Raw genomic sequence first — 21347 nt, 5'->3', positions numbered from 1 at the left:
CAATCCTACTTAGTCTCATCTAACACAGACTATTCTGCAGTTAAAGGTATCCATCCAAAACTTATCAACTGAAGAGGTTTCCTGTTAATTAGATGCTGTGAAATCATTCTCTCTAAATGATGAGCTTCTCTTTCATACATATGCAGCCTCAATAGAAACTTGTATATGTAGGAATTGAACTGTAACCCTTGAAGGGGAGAAGAGACAGGAAAGGACTCGAAACTGGACATTCTGGAAAATAATTCTAATGGTTAACAAATAGGTTCAAAACCACAGAAAAATATAGAGGAGATAAAAAGTGTATATCCATTTAGAGGCCAGAGAGTTTTTTAATTAATGAAATAATAGTTATGAGGAGCTAAAATTTTCTGTGGATCTCTCCCTACATTTTTAATAGCTAGGTGCGGTGATTAAAAGAGAAGGGTATATTGCTCTTGATTTGTATATTATATAGGTCTAACTTACATGATTCAAATATAAGTTTGTTATATTTATTTTTTCCTACCTTAGATTACAATTATTTCTTTAATTTCTTCTGGAAAGAAAAAGTAACATATCTTTGCTCCCCTAACCATATATCAAAAACATAGAAAATGTATTCTTCCTTATGAGTCCTGTTTTTCCTTTATTCTAAAGAATTTGTTGGCATAAAAGACATCCTCCAAATCGTCAAGCCAGACTTACAATTCACCTTATATCCTTCAGGAAACAAAACAATGAGAAAATCGAATCTTCAAATTATGTCTCCAAAGTTTGAGAGGAGATAGAAATATAAATCTGTTTTGTATAACACTTTTTATTAATATAAATAGCAAATGAATACAGATACTTCTTTATTTTGTTTTATTATAACATCAAATTAAGTTGTTAGTTATAGGGGAAACAGAATGAGAACCAGAGCTAAACAGATAATTTTAGTTACCTAAATAATATTGCCTTATACATTCTGACAGGGATATCAATATTAAGAACTTCCATCCATGCACTTCATATTTCTAATTCATAATGTGTGTTATTTTTTGTTTTTGTTTTTGTTTTGCTGACTAGTATATTTTGTCACATATTTCCTATCTAATGACTATAGAAATCTATTCATTGTCATTAACCATGAGGAAACTTAACACTAAGACTGGGACCCTGCCTTTTTCTTCTGGAATTTTCTGAACTGAGATTGTATTGCCACCGCTGCACGTTCTGTCTCTGGTGCATCCATGTCAATTTGAAAGTCCTCTTGAATTTTCTTCTGTCCATCTGTCTCAAGAAAACAAACAAAAAAATAGATAACTGAATTGGAAATAAGATAAAAGACCCTGAAATCAAGGCCAACTTGAAAAGCAAAATGAAATTCAGTGCAATTGCTTTGATCACAATCATAAGACAATATGGGCATTATTACTGTAAAGGAAACAGGAGACATGTACAAAAATATTTTTAGCCGCACTCCTTGTGGTGGCAAAAAATTGGAAAATGAGAGAATTCCCTTCAATTGGGGAATGGCTAAACAAATTGTGGTATCTGTTGGTGATGGAATATTATTGTGCTCAAAGGAATAAAGAACTGGAGTAATTCCATGAGAACTGGAATGATCTCCAGGAATTGATGCAGAGTGAAAGGAGCAGATCCAGGGGAATATTGTACACAGAGACTGATACACTGTGCTACAATCTAAAATAACAGACTTCTCTACTAGCAGCAATGCAAGAATCCAGAGCAAGGCTCAGGGACTTATTAGAAAGAATACTAGCCACGCTCAGAGGAAGAACTGTGGGAGTAGAAACACAGAAGAAAAACAACTGCTTGAACACATGGACTGATGGGGATATTATTGGGGATGTAGACACAAAACAATAACTCTAGTCCAAGTATCAATAATATGGAATTGGGTCTTGTTTAATGATACATGTAAAACCCAGTGGAATTGTGTGTTGGTTAAGGGGGGTTAGGGGAGTTTGGGGGAGAGGGAAAGAACATGAAATATGCAACTATGGGAAAATAAAATAGAATAGTCAATGAGGGGAAAATATCAGTCTATGCACATACGATGATATCCTTAGATAATCTTAGAGAATCAACCAAAAAACTAGCTGAAAAATTAACAACTTTAAACAAAATTGCATGATATAAAATAAATCCTTACATATCACCATAATTTCTATATATTAACAACAAATTTAAGTAGCAACTGATAAAGAAATTCCATTTAAAATGACTATAGACAATATAAGATATTTGGGAGTCTTCCTGCCAAGACAAACATAGGAATTATATAATACAATTAAAAAATATTTTTCACAAAAATAAAGATGGATCTAAACAATTGCTAATGGGTAAACTGAGCCAATATAATTAAAATGAAAGTTCCACTTAATTGGTTTACTTATTGGCAAACCAATTGAAAATTATTTCACAGAGCTAATAAAAAATAACAAAATGTATGTAGAAGAACAAAAGGTGAAGGAAATCAATGAAAAAAATGTGAAGGAAGGTGGCATAGCAGAACCAGATTTCAAACTACATTACAAAGTGGCAGTCATGAAAATAATGCCTTACTGATAAAGAAATAGAATGGTGTATCAGTAAAAAAGATTAGGTACATAGTAGTAAATGACCAAAGTAATTTAGTCTTTGGTAAACCAAAGATTCAAGTTTTAATAACAAGAACTCACTATTTGACAAAAATCTTGGAAAAACTGGACAGCATCTGGCAAAAACTAGAATAGATTAACATCTCACAATGTATACCAAAATAAATTCAAAATGGATAAAATGACTTAGCTATAAAGAGTGATATCATAAGCAAATTAGGGGAGCATGAAAATTGTTATCTGTCAGATCTCTGAATAAAGAGAAAATTTATGACTAAACAAGAGATAGAAAGGATCATAAAAAGTAAAAATAAAAGTTATATAAAATTTAAAAAATTTTAAACAAACAAAACCAATGCAGCCAAGATTAGAAAGAAATTGGGAAATTGAGGGATGGAGAAGAGTTTTTGAAATTTCTCTGATAAAGAGCTCACTTCTCAAATATTTAGGCAACTGATGCAAATTTATAAAAATATAAGTCATTACAATTTAATAAATGTTGAAAGAATATGAGCAGGCAGTTTTCAGAAGAAGAAATCAAAATGCTCCAAGTCACCATTGATTAGAAAAAAGTAAATCAAAACAACTCTGAAGTACAACATCACACCTGTTATATTCACTAATATGACAGAAAAAGAAAAGGACCAGTTTTGGAGGGAATATTGAAAAACTGCCCACTGTTCCAATCCTTTTGGACAACAATTTGAAACTATGCCCAAAAGGTTAAGACATTTTAAATAATCATTAATCCAGCAATAGCACTACAAGGTCTGTATTCTAAGAAGATCAATGGAAAAGGGAAAGGATCTATATGTACAAAAATATTTAAAGCAGTTCTTTTTGTTATGGCAAAGAATTGGAAATTGAAGGGACACATATCAATTGCAGAGTAGCTAAACAAGTAGTGTTATATGATTGTGATCTAACATTATTGTGCTATCAGAAATAATGAACAGAATGGTTTCAGGATAACTTAGAACATTTATATGAACTGATGTAAAGTGATATGAGCAGAAGGAGATCATTGTACACTGTAACAACTTTGTACAATGATCAACTGTACTTGGCTAATTCTCTGATCAGTGCAATGATCCAAGATAACTCTGAAAGACTTATGATGAAAAATGCCATGCACCTCCAGAAAGAGAACTGATGGAGTCTGAGTACAGACTGAATCATAATTTTCCTTTTCTTTTTTCTTGCTTTTTCTACAACACTTATAAGAAATAATGTTTTGCTTGATTTCACATCTATAATCATATTTCTTGCCATCTTGATGGGTGGGTGTGGACTAAGAGGAAAGAATGGAATTCAGAATTCAATATTTTTAAATTTATTTTTAAATTAACGCTAAAAATGTTTAAGCATTTAAAAAAAAATAAAAATCTCCAGTGTCTATGAACAAGGACAAAATTAGTATATTTGTTAATTCTTCTTCCTCATTATGAGCATTAGTCATAATTATTATGAAAAATTTGTCATTCTTCATCTTAAGTAGAGAAATTATTGCTGCTTAGAAGAAAGCCATTCTCTTCTACACATCTTAAGTGAACCTCACCTTGAGTAAGAAAGGCTCATATAAACAAAGATGAAATTTAACATATGATGACTATATACCCAGAATCTAAGGGAAAAGTTAACTGAGTAATTATTATATGTAGTAGAGAGGTATAAAGTAAATAGGAAAAGAACCACTGAGAGATATGACTATAAAGATATGCCACACAGTGACCTGAGATTTCATTGACATACGGAACTTGTAGGAGGAAAAAACATGAACAAAATGAGGCAAGTGCTCAAAGAGATGGAAGTACCAAAACATCTTACTTGTCTCCTGAGGAGTTTATTTGTGGGTCATGGAGAAACAGAATAAAACATGGAATGATTTATTGGTTTAAGTTTAGGAAAGGAGTGTGATAAGAAGAGTCATCTTATTTATTTAACTTGTATGCAGAGTGCATTGTGTAAAAAATACCAGGCTGGAAAAATCCAAAGCTCAAAATCAGTTTGCCAGGATAAATATCAACAATCTCACATATGCAAACAATACCACTCTGGTGATATAAAATGGAGAAGAATTAAGAACATTTTTCATGAGGGTCAAAGAGGAGACTATAAAAACTAGTTTGAAACTTAATTAAAAAAATAAAATCTTGTCAATTGGTACCACCAATTCCTGGCAAAAAGAGGAAAAAATGGAAATAGTGTCAGATTTTTGTATTCTTGGGCTCAAAGATAACTGCAGTGCATGATTGAAGCCACAGAATTAAAAGACACTTGCTTCTTGAAACAAAGGTATGGCAAATCCAAACAGCCTACTACAAAGCAAAAACATCACCTTGCCAACATAAGTCCACATGATCAAAACTGTAGATTTTCCAAGAACAATGTATGGCTGTGAAGGTTGGGCTATAAGAAAAACTGAATGCTACAGAATTTGTTTCCAGGTTGAAAAAATTATATGATCCACTGGAGGTTTTATAAATAAAGTATATTTCCAGGCTAGAGAAGACTTTTGAGAGTCCCTCAAACAGTAGTAAGATCAAGCTATACTTATAGATAGCCAATCAGACTATACTTAAAATAATTCAGACTATTTTTTGGAACTGAATATTAAAGCTGAAGATTAAATATTTTGGCCACATAAAGAAAAGACAGAATTTATTGGAAAAAACTCTAGTGTTGAGCAAGACTGAAGGCAAAAGGAGAAAAGGATAGTAGAGATTGAGATGGATAGGTAGCATCATGGAAACCACAAAAACGAACATGAACATACTTTGAGAGATAATGGAGGATAGAAGAACCTGACATGATATAGTCCATGGGGTCATGAAGAATCAGATACAACTGAAAGACTGAACAAGTTTAGAAAGATCTTCTAAGCAGGTGGCATCTTCTCTGCAAGTGCATCTTGAAGTTTTAGAGAGTTGTGAGCATCAAGAGGTTCATTAATTTGCCTAGGGTGACAAAGCCAGATTTCCCAGAGGCAGGACTTGAATTCATGTATTCCTAGTTTCAACTATATAGCAATAAAAATCATTTAACTGTATATAAATACATAAGTACATAATTCATGCAAGTAGGAAGACTTTGAGAAGATGAGAGGATGAATAACTCTCTGCCATAGCTATTTATGCCACATGTTAATTTCTGATAGGATCTATAGAACATGTAAAGATGATTCTTGACTGTAGATGGAAAGCAGTCAGACAAGACCATCTTGTGGGGGATGGGCAGTCTATAAGGCCAGTTGTTGCCATTTCTCCCAGGAGGTTGGTCTGAGAAGATCCTTACAAAAGGGCTCAAATACCATGGCTCCCTAATGGAAATAAAATCAAAAGTCTCTCAAACTGATGGATATGGCAAGAAATTAAGTTCTCTCAGTTGAGTGGATATTACAGGTTAACAGGTATGATCCACAGATAAGATTATATGTGGATATCTACAAGAATCCCTCTAATCAAGAATACCTCACTAACTGCCAAGCCTTGTTATGATGAGGGATTCTACTCAGGGATGTATGAAGTTAGAACTGATCAACTATATAAACCAAGGCTTTGAAGTAACAAAGGTAACTTCTTTAATCTATCAGGGAAAGGTACAAACTGGGAAGGTACAAGGAATTTGGGTTAGATAGGAGAGGAGAGAGGGATGAGGTAACTCTATATCCCCTTTCTGGGATAGGCCCTTCTCAGAGTTCCATTAGAGAGTGGAACTAAGTCAGACCTAACTTCTAACTCTAGTGACTAACTAAATAAATTGAAGAGTAAGCTTGGCAGGAAGATAACAGGTATTGGGTGTGTCTTCTGTAATGGTTTGAAGACTGTTAATCTTGGTATCAATTGATGGGATATATATATGTATATATGTATATATACATACATATATACACTCAGCAGAGTACAGACTATTGAGGGAACTGGAGACATAGCTTGAATCAGCACAGTAGAGCAGGCAATGATGTTCCTGATATGGATCAGCAAGCGTTCTATGGAGAGTTCTAACCTGACCTCCCTCCATCCTTGACTCAAACTCCAGACTGAGTTGGTTTGCCTAGGGCTCCCTTCCTTTTATAGTGCTGTTCTAACTGTCCCTCAAATGCCTTCTGGTTTCTTGGGGTTTCAAATTCTGAACCCCATTTTCTTGCCATTTGCAGAAAATGGTTACAAAGAAAATGAGATCTAAGAGAGAATAAAATACCCACATTTGAGTAGAAATTTGTTAGTAATACATCAAAAAAAGATTGAGAAGGTATGTAAAGAGAGAAAAAGAAAGTAAAGTCCTAGAAGCAATGAAGGAAAGTACAAAGAGAAATAGTAGTCAATAAAGACAAAAACAAAAGAACTTCAAGTAGAATGAGGACTTGGAGAATTTAGTCATTGAGATCATTAGTAACTTTGAGAAGTTTCAATGCATTGGTAGATAGGAAATTAGATGATTATTGGGGAAATTGAGAGAAATTGAAGCAAGAAATTGAGGTATTTTTTTTAGGAATTTGGCTAGGGAAGATAGAAGAAATCAAGGATAGCTTGAAGAAATGGTATGATCCACTGAAGGTTTTATTTTTAAAAAGTATATTTCTTGGTATAAGGGAAAGAATCAGTGAGTAAGGACAGATTGAGGATAAAAGACAGCAACAAACTGAGGAGGAAGGTCCCAGAGAATAGGAGATATTATAGAGTAAAGTAGTCAGGTGTATAGAGCCTCTTAAGAGATAGAGCAAGAAGAAGTGCAACTAAACTTCCTTCCCCAAAGACCAAGGAAATGTGCTAGACCAAGTCTTGCTCAGGGAATATAAGGGGAAAATCATCATTTTTTCTCCTATCAGGTTAGCATAGAGAAATAAGCATAGAGATCTGAGATGAGGAGCATACCTAATGGAGCATGGCAGCCTACCATTTAAAAAAACTGAAAAAGGAACAAGGCTTCATGCCAAGGAAAGGATAGTTCCCAAATCCACAAAAGTGGGTCAGACTTTAGCCAGATCATTAAAGAATATTGGGAAAAGTACCAACTTGAAGCTTTTTTATTCATTTTCTGATTCGAAGTCCCAGAACTCAAACTCAAGTCAGAAATTCAGCACTCAGATCAAGATGTCAGTAATCAAACTTTGCCCCAAATCAGACTACTTTCAGAGTATTTAAAGTTTACAGGTCCTTAGCCTCAGCTATCCTTGAGATCCTAGAATTAAATCCAATTAACAAATCCCAAAGAAAGCAGCACCTAAGATGTCACAAGCTTAATCTAGCCATTCCCTTCAGAGTGCACACAGCCTGACCCTAATGAAAAGTCTAAAGTCTAGAAGAATAAACAAACAAAAAAAGAATACTATCATAAAGAGTTAATATGTTGCCAAGGTGACTTAAGACACAATCCCAAAAGAAGAGACTGCCTCCAAAACATTCACAAGCAACCCTTGTAGAAAAATTGAAGCACTAGAATTCATGGAAGAAATGAAGAATTTGGGTTAGGGAGAGCTTAAGAATTAAAATAGATTAAAATAATTAAAATTTTGAATTATTTTAAGAATGAAAAAGGAGTAATTTTTAAATTAAATTAAAATCTATTTAAAAAATCAAATTAGAGAATGAAATAAAAATAAGGAAAGAAATGAAACTGATGGAAGAAACAGTTGGAAAAAAGAATTAAGAACTTGAAACTCATCCCTCCCCAAAAACTGCCTGAAAATTAAAATGGACCAAAGAGAAGTTAATGACTCATGATGAAACAAAAAGCACTTAAATCATAGTCTAAATGCTAAATAAAAGGAAAACTATAAGATATCTCAAAGTAAAAATGCATGACCATAAAAAACAGAGCAAAGGGAGAAAATTTAAGAAACATTAGACAACATGAAAGTCATAACCAAAGAGAGAACCAGTCTAGATATCAGGATTCCAAGACATTATTTTAAAAATCTGCTGGGAGTGGGGCAGAGCTAAGATGACCACAAAGTAGCAGGAACTCTTGGAATCTCTTCCAACCTAACAATACAAAACATATCAAAAGGACAAAAATCAAAATCAAACAAGTAAAGGGGCATTCCCATGGGGCACAGCTTTAAAGGTAGGCAGTGTTTAGGGAATTCCATGCTATAAGGGGGCAAAACTACACTTAAAAAGCATGAGCTGATCATCCCTCCCCCACACCACCTACCACAGCAGAATCATAGTGAGGGACAGGGAAATTTCTAAATTCTCCAGAGCTGGCTGAAACTTATGCCTGAGGGCAGTGAGACTTGGAACCCGAGGCTAAAGAATGTGGAGATTGGGCAGATGTGGGCCAGCCACAGTAGAGGCAGCAGGGACTGGAAAATAGCTTCAGGATAAAATGCCTTTAAAGCTCACTACACAAAGAACTATCTGCCCTCCTCACTCAGGTTTCTGACTGGGAATGGAAGATAATACCAAGACAGAAGCTCCAAGATGGCAATGTCCAACAACATGCAGGAACCACAATTCACAAGCAGCAAAAGAAATAAGTAGGAAAAAAAAGTTATTGACCATGGATAATTTCTATGGAGGAAAAAAAGCAAAATATAGAGGTAACAGAAGAAAGTGACAAACAAGCAAATACAGCTGAAATTTCCCCAAAAAATGTTGATCACAACCTCTTAAAGAATTAAAAAAGGAATTCAAGAACCAAATAAGAAAGATAGAAGAAAAATGGGAAGAAAAGTAAGGAAAAGAAATGAAAGAAATTCAAAAAGAAAGGAACAGTTTTTAAAAAATTTCCTACTTGGAAAAAGAAGCATAGAAATCACAAGAAGTAATAAGCAAATTGAAGACCAGAATTGACCTGCTGGAAGGCATGAAAAGTAGGATAGACCAAATTAAGAGGAATATCAAAAGATCATAGCCGAAAACCAGTCTTTAAAGACCAGAATTGGACAAGTAGAAGCTAATGATCTCACAAGACAGTAAGAATTAATAAAGCAAAATGAAAGAAATGACAAAATAGAAGGAAATATAAAATATCTCATTGAAAAGACAACTGTCCTAGAAAAAAAAAAGTTAGAAGAGAGAATTTGAGAATCATTGGTCTACCTCAAAGCCTTGAAAAAAAATAATAGCCTTGATATCAAATTACAAGAAATTATCCAAGAAAACTGCCCTGATATTCTTGGACAAGAGTGCAAAATAGACGTTGAAAGATTCCATAGATCACCCCCTACATTAAATCCTTAAAAGACAACCACCAGGAATGTAATTGCTAAATTCAAGAACTTCCAAGCCAAGGAGAAAATATAGCAAGTAGTCAGAAAGAGACAATTCAGATATCAAGAAGCCTCAGTCAGGATTACACAGGATCTGGTAGCCTCCATCCTAAAGGACCACAAGGCTTGGAATATGATATTCAGGAAGGCAAGAAAATTCGGTCTACAACCAAGAATAACCTACCCATCAAAACTGACTACTTTCAGAAGAAAGTATGGACATTTAACAAAACTGAAGATTTCCAAGTATTCCTAAAGAAAACACCAGAACTAAATGGAAAATTGGATGTCTAAATACAAAATTCAAGAGAACCATAAAAAGGTAAACAAGAAAGAGGAGAAAAAAATATTAAGAGATTCAGTAAGGTTAAATTGATTATATTCCTATATGGAAAAATGATATCTGTCAATCTTAAAAATTATTTTCATTATCATAGTACATAGAAGAATTATTCATAGGCAGAGGTTGGGGTTCTAAGTTGTTTAAGATGATATGCAAAAGGGGGCAGCTGGGTAGCTCAGTGGATTGAGAGTCGGGCCTAGAGATGGGAGGTCCTAGGTTCAAATCCGGCCTCAGACACTTCCCAGCTGTGTGATCCTGGGCAAGTCACTTGACCCCCATTGCCCACCCTTACCACTCTTCCACCTAGGAGCCAATACACAGAAGTTAAGGGTTAAAAAAATTTTTTTAAAAGATGATATGCAAAAAAAAGGGTGGGGAAAGAGGATGGTACTAAGAGAAACTTGAATGATGAAGAAAAATAGGATAAATTATACCAGATAAAGAGGCACAGGGGGTGGGGGAGGAGAGGGTATGGAGAATACAATTTTAAGAAGGAGAGGAAGAGAGTGGTAATGGGTAATATTTAAACCTTACTCTCAGTGGAATCAATTCTGAGAGGGAAGAATGGCCAGATCTACTGGGGTATAGAATTCTATCTTACCTTGCAGAGAAGTCAAGAGAGAAAACCAAGAGGGGAAAGAGGGGCAGGAGTACTGGCTAAGAGACAGAAGGGAGGATCAATGGAATAGACTTCAGGTAAATGTCCTTGGCAAGATAGTATATGATAAATTCAAAGATCCCAGCTTTTGGAAGAACCCACTGTTTGACAAAAACTGCTTGGAAAATTGGAAAATAGTATGGGAGAGATTAGGTTTAGATCAACATCTCAAATCCTATACCAAGATAAATTCAGAATGGGTAAATGACTTAAATATAAAGAAGGAAACTGTAAGTAAATTAGGTGAACATAGAATAGTATACCTTTTAGATTTAGGGGAAAGGAAAGAATTTAAGACCAAGCAAGAGACAGGCAATATCACAAAATATAATGAATAATTTTGATTACATTACATTAAAAAAGTTTTTTACAAACAAAACCAATGCAACCAAAATTAGAAGGAAAGCAACAAATTGGGAAAAAATCTTTATAATAATAAAACCTCTCACAAAGTTCTAATTTCTCAATTTTATAAGGACCTAAATCAAGTGTACAAAAAAAAAATCAAGCCATTCCCCAATTGATAAATGGGCAAGGGGCATTAATAGGCAGTTTTCTGCTAAAGAAATAAAAACTATCAACAAGCAAATGAAAATCTGTTCTAAATCTCTCATAATTAGAGAAATTTAAATCAAAACAACTCTGAGGTACCACCTCACACCTAGCAGATTGGCTAATATGATAGCAAAGGAAAGTAATAAATGTTGGAGGGGATGTGGCAAAATTGGGACCCTAATGCATCCCTGGTGGAGTTGTGATTTCATCCAACCATTCTGGAAGGCAATTTAGAATTATGCCCAAAGGGCTTTAAAAGAATGCTTTTAAAAGAATGCTTTGATCCAGCCATACCACTGCTGAGTTTGTACCCCTAAGAGATAATAAGGAAAAATACGTGTACAAAATTATTTATAGCTGCACTCTTTGTGGTAACAAAAGATTAGAAAATGATGGGGTGCCCTTCGATTGGGTAATGGTTGAACAAATTATGGTATCTGATAGTGAAGGAATAATTGTTTTTAAAGAAAAAATAAAATAAAAATCTTCTCAGATCTATTTGAATAAAAGGGCAAAGTGAAAACAGAAATAATCCACTAGTAACTTCATGAAAGATTGAAATGTATATGAAATATAATTTAAACTCTGAGCTTTCATGCCAAAGGAAAAACTATTGCCAATAGCCAAGAAAAAAGAATGAAAGTATCAAGGATATACCATCAAGATCACATATGTCTTAGCAGTTCCAATATAAATATGTGGAATGCAATATTTCAGAAGGCAAAAAATATGGAAATAGACTTACAACCAAGCATAACATATCCCCCAAAACTGAGCTTAGTCCTATGGCAAAAAAATAGAGAACATCTAAATGTTTCTAGTGGAAAGAACTTTATAGAAAAAATTTTAAATACAAACAAGAGTCAGGAGAAACATAAAAAAGTAAACTTGAGCAAGTAATCATAAGGAAATAAGTAGGGAAAAACTGATTACATTGTAATATGGGAAGATAATACCTATATCTCCTCAGGACCAGGAATCACCTGGAGACACAGAAGGAATCAGAAACAAAGTTCCTGGGACTGGTATTGTTATGTTTTAATGATCTTAAAGAAGAATGGAAAAGGAAAGGAAAAGGAATGCACAATGGAGAGAGAAAGAAGGGAAGAGGAAAGTTGAGAGAAATTATCTCACATAATTGAAGGACAAAGTAGAAACAATGAAAAAGGTATGAGAGGAGTTGGGCAATACTTGAACTTCACTCTCAATAGACAAAGGAACGAAGAATACCCATATACAGTAAAGTATAAGAATACATTTCACTCAACAGGGAAACAAAAGAGAAAAAGGAAAAAATAAGAATAGGAAAGGTAGATTAAAGGAGAAATTAGTCCTAATCAAAACCAAAGAGACTGGTTCTCAAAGAACAGTCCAAAAGAAAAAAAAGGTTAATAACATTTGATAGGTTATGGGTTGAGGGAAAGAAAAAAAAGCATTTCAAAAATATATTTTTACAAAATGACATCACATTAGGGCAGGTAGGTGGTTCACTGGATAAAGAGTTAGGCCTGGAAATGGAAGGTCCTGGGTTCAAATATGGCCTCAGAGACTTCCTGGCTGTGTGACCCTGAGTAAGTCATTTAACCTTAATTGTCTAACCCTTACTAATGTCTTCTACTAACTACTACTACTTAACTACTAACCCTAATGTCTCAAAACCAAGATTTCCCTCCTGCCATCTCCTATTTACTTTCTTTGTACTGGCTACCACTAGCAAGAACATCAAAACCCTTATCCCCAAAATTTTTGGTATGTATTGAAAGGAACAGACCCATGCCAACACTACAAACTAGCTCACTGTAACAGAAGGCTATGGTAGACAGTCCAGTTGTTTCCTTTATTGATACTTCTTCTCTGATAAAACATTGCATATAGTCCATCTCTACTATGGGGGCAGTGAGGAACACAAGAAATACCACTGGGGTTAAGATTGATGAGACCTGGGTTCGAATCCTACTGTTCTCACTAACTTATCTTCAGTAGGTCATTTCATTTCTGGCATTCAATTTCTTGAACTGTGTTATGTTCATATGCTGGGAAATGAGGGATGCCACCTTTGAATGACAGGGAAGGCAGTTGGAAGGCATAGAATGTTCCCAGATGCTGTGAGCTAGGGGCAAACATCGGTTGGCCTGACAGTATAAATAACTTGACAGCCATTTGGAGGGGTTTTTGGTCTTTGGTCTTTTGGGTTTTTGGTCCTTTAGGTCTTTAGGTCTCTTGATTTTCCTAGCTCTTTAGGTCTATGAGTCCCTGGGTGGTGAAGGGAGGCTGGGAGATCTATGAAGAAGAGGGTAGGAAGAATCTGAATATAGTTCCTGAAGACTGTGAGAGCTAGTACATCACCAAACACAGCTGCAACAACAGCAGTTCCTGTTCTCTGGCTTGGCTGTGGCCAGGCTGGGCCAGAAGGGTAGTGGAGAACAAAGCTCCAGCTTTTACTAAATCCTCCAATCCTGATTGTCAACTAATTATAGATATTAGATTGACAGGGTCTCCAATCCCCATTCCTTATCCTGTTTATACTGATTATAGATTATAGATAAAGAGAGTTTAAAAGTACCTTGCTGAGTGGTCTTTATATCATGACCTTTGGGGATACCAAACGTGATCCAAGGCAAATCAAAAGCCCTATAATAATTTAACCAACCCTAGTTTGGACCTGAAAGGATTACCCATTTACCTAACCTTTTGGGGTCCTCCCTGGGCAACTGTTAGAGGAAAAGGGAAATTGTAACAACAATTAAGGGTTATCGGGGTTCATGTTCCTCCATCATCTGCAACTAGGTAGGATACATAGATACATCCACATCACTGTATACCTATATCTCCCTAGGACCTTTTCTTTATAACTGTTTTTGGTGAAGCCAACAGACAAAAACCTAGACTAAGTGAAGGGGGAAGTAAATAAAATGGGATTGGCAAGGGTAACTTTTATCTTTACCACTATCTCACTGTTCCTGTATTCCTTTACCCAACAGGTGATAAGATTATGGTTTCTGTACTGTAGAAGATGGCAGGATGGAATTCCTGCAAAATACAGGGTCAAGCCTCACCCAGAATTCCAGGGGACCCCCCCAGGAGAACTTTGGGTGAAGGGGCAGTTGAGAGGGAGTTAAACAGTTGTTTCCTGGGTGTTGAGGGGAACAGATCTTTCTGTTTGCTGCTCCTGATTTGGGGGTTCGCCTGAGAGGCCATAGTGGCAAAAGCCATTGTGGTTTATACTCAGGAGTTTGCCTGTCTAGTAGGATTAGACCTTTTCCAGCATCAATATAATAATTATTTAATTATATAGACATTAGAAGTAATTACATAAAAATTTTGACATTATATGATGCATACAAGTACTTAGCCTTTACCATGGCAGATTTCTTGTCCTACATACCAGCAATAATAGTGATGTTTGTGACAATGATTCAAGGGATTTTAGCAGTGAAGAAAATATTTCAGTTACTCTTTGGGAAAGGCAAACATGACAATGAGGATATGTTTTCAGTGATGAAAGAACAACTTAGACTCATGGTGGAAATCAATAATAAGATTAAGCAGGGACAGACTCTTGATGAATACATGATACTACAGTTAGAGATCATAGAAACTTAAAGCCTTTTCTTTATAACAACTGTAAAGGAAGTTGTGCATTAGTCCCCAAAGTTCTTCTAACTAACCATCAATGACTGTGCTTAAGCATATAATATAGACACTCAATAAATGCTTATTAAATTAGTTCTCTCATTTCATTATTCTGCTACATAAAAATTGCCATGCCGTATCTAGTGCCATATGTTTATTACCCACCATGTGAAGTATATATATATTTTTTTAAAAACACAAAATGAAGGGATTTACATTTTTTAGATGACATAACATCTAAAAAAATCAATGGAAAAGTTAAATGAGTTACAAAGCAATGTACCCAGAAAGTGATGTTAATAGCATGATCCTTTGGTCTCCTGGGACAATAAAATCTCAAGAATGATTTCAATATATTTTATAGAAAATATAACCTACCTCACATAGAAGCAAGGAATTAGGATATTACTCTTTCGTGAATCCAGTTAGTAAGGTTAGTTAATAACTTCAGTCCTTTTAGTCCTTCAGTTCTTTTAGAGGAATTTTCACCACTTTTTTGTGGTTTAGTTATTTCAGTCATTTCTGATTCTTCATGACTTCATTTATAGTTTTCTTGGCAAATATATTAGGATGGTTTGTCATTTCATTTTTACCAGTTAGATGAATTTAAACTTGTTATTTAGTTAACCTTTACAAGCAGGATTCAAGAAGATTAAGCATTAAAAGAGGGAAGGTAAACTAACAGAAATATCACAAAAACAAAAAAGAGGAGTGAAGATGGGAAAATAAAGATCAGAAAGCAAAAACTTCTTCATCCTTAGCTTTGGAAACACCAAGGCCCAGGTCTCAATGATCAGATCAATGTGATTTGCTATGCCACATCTTTGCAGGTCAAAGTAGATCGATATAAAGAGGTGACCAGTACCAGTACCAGGAACAATGGACACAATACTTTCTGAATAATCACTGATAACTTAAAAATCAGGGGAAATTGTCATTTAATTAATGTTCCCTGGTCCACTAGTGAGGATTTACCTATCCCTGGGAGCTCCATGGGAAAGGAATATAAAATCTCTACACCAATAGAAGTGTTTGAAGGACAGCCTCCTTTCTTCTCTGGAGTCTGGGTAGACACATACTGCTCCGATATTGTTGCCAGAAAGCAAGCCACCTCAACAATATATTACTCCATAGTAGGACAGCAATTTCCTAAAGCAGATCCACTTACCCTGACACAGCTTCCTCCACACATACAACCTATACAAACCACTTATGATGGAGCTTTTAGGCCTATGGGGCAATAAAAATTCCACGTCATATAGAATTGCTGTCTCTGAGATTTGATGACTGCCTGAGACCATCCAAGTTGCTATACCCTGATGAATGAATGACTGGATGCATTTCCATGAAGGGAACCACATCCAGAAAAGCCAAGTGGTACCGTATCCTTTCTTATACTTGCTATGTTAAGGCAAAGCAAACTCTTCCTTTGTTAATTATTCAATGATTCATAAGTACGTCATTTCATTCCAACATTTAACCTATAATATTTGGCAGTTGGCAGGTTGGGACAAGATGACAAATTTTTTTAAATTAAATTCTTTTAAAAGGTCATTTAAAAGATTTAAAATCTTGATTTTATTCTAATAAATTTTTGCTCTCTCATGAAGCCATTAATTTCTTTTTTATAGGAAAAAATGGGATTATAAACTCAAGACAACTCAAAGACAAAAAGGTTAATTACTACACCTATGACCTGTCTCTGCAAAAATATTTATATGGAACATCCATCTAGACAAAACTAACAAGTTCTCTCCATTGAAACGTTATCTAGGTTTTTCTAAGAAGATTCTGGACTGCAACTTTGTTTTGGAATGTCCTCAGAAGGCTCTGTCAATGATTAAACAGGATAAAACTTCCACAGTCCATTCAAATAGCAGAGGAAAAGATAATAGAGGAGGTTATTCATACTTTGTTTTCTTTACTCATGGATTTTTGTCTCCTTCTTAAACTTGCAAGAAACCACTACAACCTCCAAATTTTTTCCTGATCTCGTCCAATGTTATTTAAAAAATAGGTAAATAATGATAATCTGAGTAGAGTCAAAGAAATGCAATTTGGGTGTGAGGAAGGAAAAAAGGAATAGGGAATTATAAGGTGATTGGAGGAGGAAATGAAGGTATGGGAAGGTATATAGAAGATAAGGGAAATGGGGTATGTAGGAGAGGGCAGCTCAAACAGGTTTATTCCCAGAGGCTTGAGACAGAGGATACAGGGAGGAAACCAGGGCCAGTAAGAAACGTTTAGGCTTGACTGGAGGGTTTCTCTTGTTAGTTTCAAAGTCTCTTGAGGGAGGGGTCGAGAGGGCTCCTCCCTGTCAGTCAAACTGATGAATGGAGGAAGTCTTGAAGGTGGGTACTTCCTGTCAACATGGATGCCCCAGTTGTCTCAAGAAACAAAGGAAAATGAATCTTTCCCCTTGAGCCCTTGTCTTAATTTTCGACACAATGACTCACCACAGGGTTTGAATAGGTAACAAGGGGATTTATTAATACCAGGGTCAGTCAGAAGGGGGGAGGGGTTCAGGGTTTTCTAACTGCTGCTAGGGAGAGGGTGAGGGTGGGGGATGGGTCACGGAGAGGTTTAGACAGAGCGAGCCCGGCTCTCCCAGTCTGGAAGATTTGACTGCCTTTTAAGAAAAGTCTTTATCAAATCATTAAAACTAGGGGCAACTTATTTAAGGATACTCTATTAGTCTATAGAAACTAAACCCACAATGTCTAATCACCAAGCCCTCCCTTCCACCAGAACCCAAAGGAAAATCAGGGAAGGGGAGGGATGGAGATGGGAGATCAGGGAGAGGTCCAGAGAAATGAGATAGGTCCAAATTTCCCAAACAAAATAAGCGCAGGCCAAGGCCGAAGCAAAGCCAAGCCAAAAGGCCAAAGCAAAAGCCTCCAGCCACAGCGAAAGCCAGAAGGCAAAAGCCCCATCCATTGGAACTTCACCTATTTATAGCTTTAAGTTCTAACTGACTTTCTGAAGATTCTAAGATGTTTAAATGACTTTTTGTGACGTTAGAAATTACAGAAGCAAAAAGTTTCTGTTAGCCACCTTGCATTACACCAACAAAGTCCTCTTGGCCTCTTTTACTGACTGCTAGGCCACCGAAGCCTCTGCAGACCAGTGTCTTCCACACCCACTGGGCTTGGCCCAGTCTAGAGTTACTTTGCATCCATGAATCTCCCTGTTTTCCAAGCCTCTTTAGCATTTTATTCTAAGATGAAATCCATGGAATCATACCCTTTAAACAACCCTATCTCCCTAACTGTGACTATCCTGGCACCAATAGAACTGTGTAATGAATCTTTTCATGTTTCTTCTGTTATGTCTTCAGAAAGACCTTTGATGAACAAAGTTTTGTAGGACTGGCTCCTTGGTTTTGCATTAGTTGCCTTCTTTCCCTTTAATTCTAATCTGATCACTTTCCCTTCAATTTCTACATTGTTATAAGAATTCAAGGCATCTTTTACATCTTCCACAGTGGCAAATTCAACAAATGCAAATCCTTTAGGTTAGCAATCCTTGGTTGTTTGTGGACAAGCTATTCAATGTTTCCTTCTTAAACATGTCCTGGACATTTTCTTCAGTGTCACTGTAGGCAAGGTTATTCAGCAACAGTGTCTGAGTCTGTCAGACTGTTGATATTTCCATTCCAAGAATTATTTCTCCCACTTCTTGAATTCTACTGTAATTTATTTTTCTCTCCTATGTAGTCTAGAATGAGCACTCAGTCATCAATCTTAGTTCCCTATTTGTCTTCCAAGGTTTTGTCCACTTAGCTTCTGTCTTAAATTCAGTGTAGCTATTCCTTTATATGTCCTATTCCTGGTGTAGAGTAATTTAAACTTAATAACATCTTCAAAAACTTCTTTGAGTTCCTCTTGAGTTATTTTATAAGGCAGATTCTTGATGAAGAGCATTCTTGCATTTTTATCTTTTGGATTTTTGTTGTTGGTGGTGGTGCTGCTGTTGTTGCCTTTTCTAGTTTTATTTCAGTCATGGCCTTTGTAGCCAGAGCTTTTTTCACGTCTTCAGCTGACAAATTCCAAGTAGTCAAATTTCCTGGTGGTACTAATTCAGATGTTCACAATCGTAAGTTCTTTTTTGCAAGAAGTTCATGATGCCAATTTTTAGCCCAGAATCAGTTTTGTTGATATTCAACTCACAAGAGAAGAAGCTAAATTTGTGGTTGTTTTATTTACAGTTCCTATTACTTGTCTTTAGGGAATTGGTTTTAAATATTTCCTTTTTCCTCTTCTCTGTTGCTTCTTTGATAGGCACTTTCTCTTCTTCCTTATATTCATATTACATTCATCTTCATCATCATCATCATCATCATCATCATCATCATCATCATTACTATCATCCTCTAATTCCTTGGCTTTCCAAGATTTCCTATCCTCATCATTATCATCTTTCTCATTCTCAAAATCTTGTTTGGTTACAACTTCTCCCATTTTTGTAGCTTTGGGTGGTTCCTTCACCTTCACTGTCATATTTTTCTGATTCACTATTCTCTTTCTTGGCACCTTCCCATTTTTGGCCCCTTTTTTGCAGAAGGGAGGTTGCTGCTTCAGCTATAGTAGCTCCCTTCTTGCCTGGTATGATGACAGCTTTGAACAGCTTAAATACTTTCTTGGCAGGGACCATGACTGCTTTCTTACCAGGAATCATGACTTTTCTTGGCAGGCAAGGTGGCAAAATAGCTTCTTTGGCTGGTGGTACCTTGTTTACAGTTGTAGCCACAGCCTTCTTGCCCTTCTTCTGAGGGAACACAACCCTTTCTCCAATACTTTCTGCTATATCTTTTAATATATCTTCATCTTCACTCTCTTCTATCTCCTTAGAGAGAGGAGCCATTTTTTTTGAGTCACCTTGATTTTTAGCAGCCTTCTTTGCTTCACCATGGTGGTGATACATGACTAGGGGGCAGAAGGTGCAGGAATATCAGTAGAAACCCAGGTAGCATCTGCTGGTGGAAAGCACAGGGAGGAAGGAGTCTGTCTGCTCACATTTCTTTGCTGTCAGAGGCTAGGACTAATTTACCAATTTGTGAATGGTCTCTTAGTATTCAAGTAATTCATTACTTGGGTAAGATTTACCATTTTATATTTTAAGTTATTTATTCTCCTTGCAATGCTTTCTGCAAGAGCTTTTATTTTAATTTTTATCTCTTGCATCATTTCTTCTAGGCATTCAAGTGAGGAAAGCACTTTTTTTTCCTTTGAGACTCTCCTTTTAAGGAGATTTGCTATATTTTTTTGATACTAGTTACTAGTTACTTTGATTTGTTCTTCTCTCTAGCATGGGCTTCTGAAATGGAATTTTGTGCCAGGGCCAGATTCAGCCTCCTGCTATAATTTTGAGTGCTATAGTCGGCCCTCCTTGATCTCACCCTGAGTTCCCTGGGTTTCTCTATGACCATTACCTCCCAAGGTAAGGCCCCTTACCCAGTATCTTTCAGGATCAGAGTGATGGGTATTGAGAGACCTTTCTGTCATCTCAAGATAAGTTCCTAATGACTTCTAAAACCCCTGTCTTGGAGTATCTCACTGGTTCTTGCAACAATACTCCCACTGACTTATCACTTCCAAGGTTCCATCCTTAAGGCTTTCAACCACTTTGGAGATTTCTCAAGAAGAATTCTCCATTCTTAATGCTTCTTTACACAGTTCCTTGAAAGCTACAAGTATATGTAGCTACGTAGGCTCATTTCTAGGGATAGCTAAGTGACACAGTGGAGAAAGTACTGGGCCTGAAGTCAGGTAGATTTATCTGCCTGAGTTCAAATCTGGCTGCACACATTTACTAGCAGTGTGATTCTCAGAGAGGTAATTAATTCTGCTTGCCTCACTTTCCTCATCTGTAAAATGAGCTAGAGAAGAAAATGGCAAGCCACTCCAGTGTTTTCCCCAAGTTTGTGGGGTCACAAAGAGTCAGACATTACTGAAATGCCTGAATGACCACAACAGGCCCATTTCTGGTAAAGTTGAGGATCCCTGTGTTGGTGCTGGCTATGCTGGCCATTCCCAGTCCTTTTGCCTTCAGGTTTCTAGCTGACCTCACATGCAGTGTGAAAGTGGAAGAAGTTATGGCAGAAGGAATGTGGTATTTCTTTTTATCTCATTGGATTTCTTTATCATATTTTTTAGCAACTTCAGAGTTTTATTGAAATATATGTGGAAACTAGAAGGTCTGCCTCCTGTTCAGGGAGCTATCTTGGTAATAGTCTCTTTTTTCTAAATGAGTTCATTCCCTTTGTCTCCATAAAGAATGGAAAAGGACAGCAACCTAAGCAGCATTTTTGCATTTCAGTCTATGATTGCCCCCTGTATTTCTATTATGGCTAGTTAA

At 36.0% G+C, this 21347-nt stretch overlaps 1 protein-coding gene across 1 annotated transcript in view; it reads right to left on the bottom strand.

The window, feature by feature from the left end:
* Window positions 1–1123: 1123 nt before the first annotated feature.
* PCP4 (Purkinje cell protein 4) overlaps window positions 1124–21347 on the bottom strand; it is a 33739-nt gene continuing 13515 nt past the window's right edge. Inside the window, exon 3 of the mRNA XM_044669243.1 lies at window positions 1124–1251. Within this exon, the coding sequence (XP_044525178.1) occupies window positions 1124–1251 (128 nt within the window). The remainder of the gene's footprint in view (window positions 1252–21347) is intronic.

The sequence above is a fragment of the Gracilinanus agilis genome, chromosome 3 (assembly GCF_016433145.1).
Source record: "Gracilinanus agilis isolate LMUSP501 chromosome 3, AgileGrace, whole genome shotgun sequence".
Classification (NCBI taxonomy): domain Eukaryota; kingdom Metazoa; phylum Chordata; class Mammalia; order Didelphimorphia; family Didelphidae; genus Gracilinanus; species Gracilinanus agilis.
This window is presented reverse-complemented; position numbering and strand designations above follow the sequence as displayed.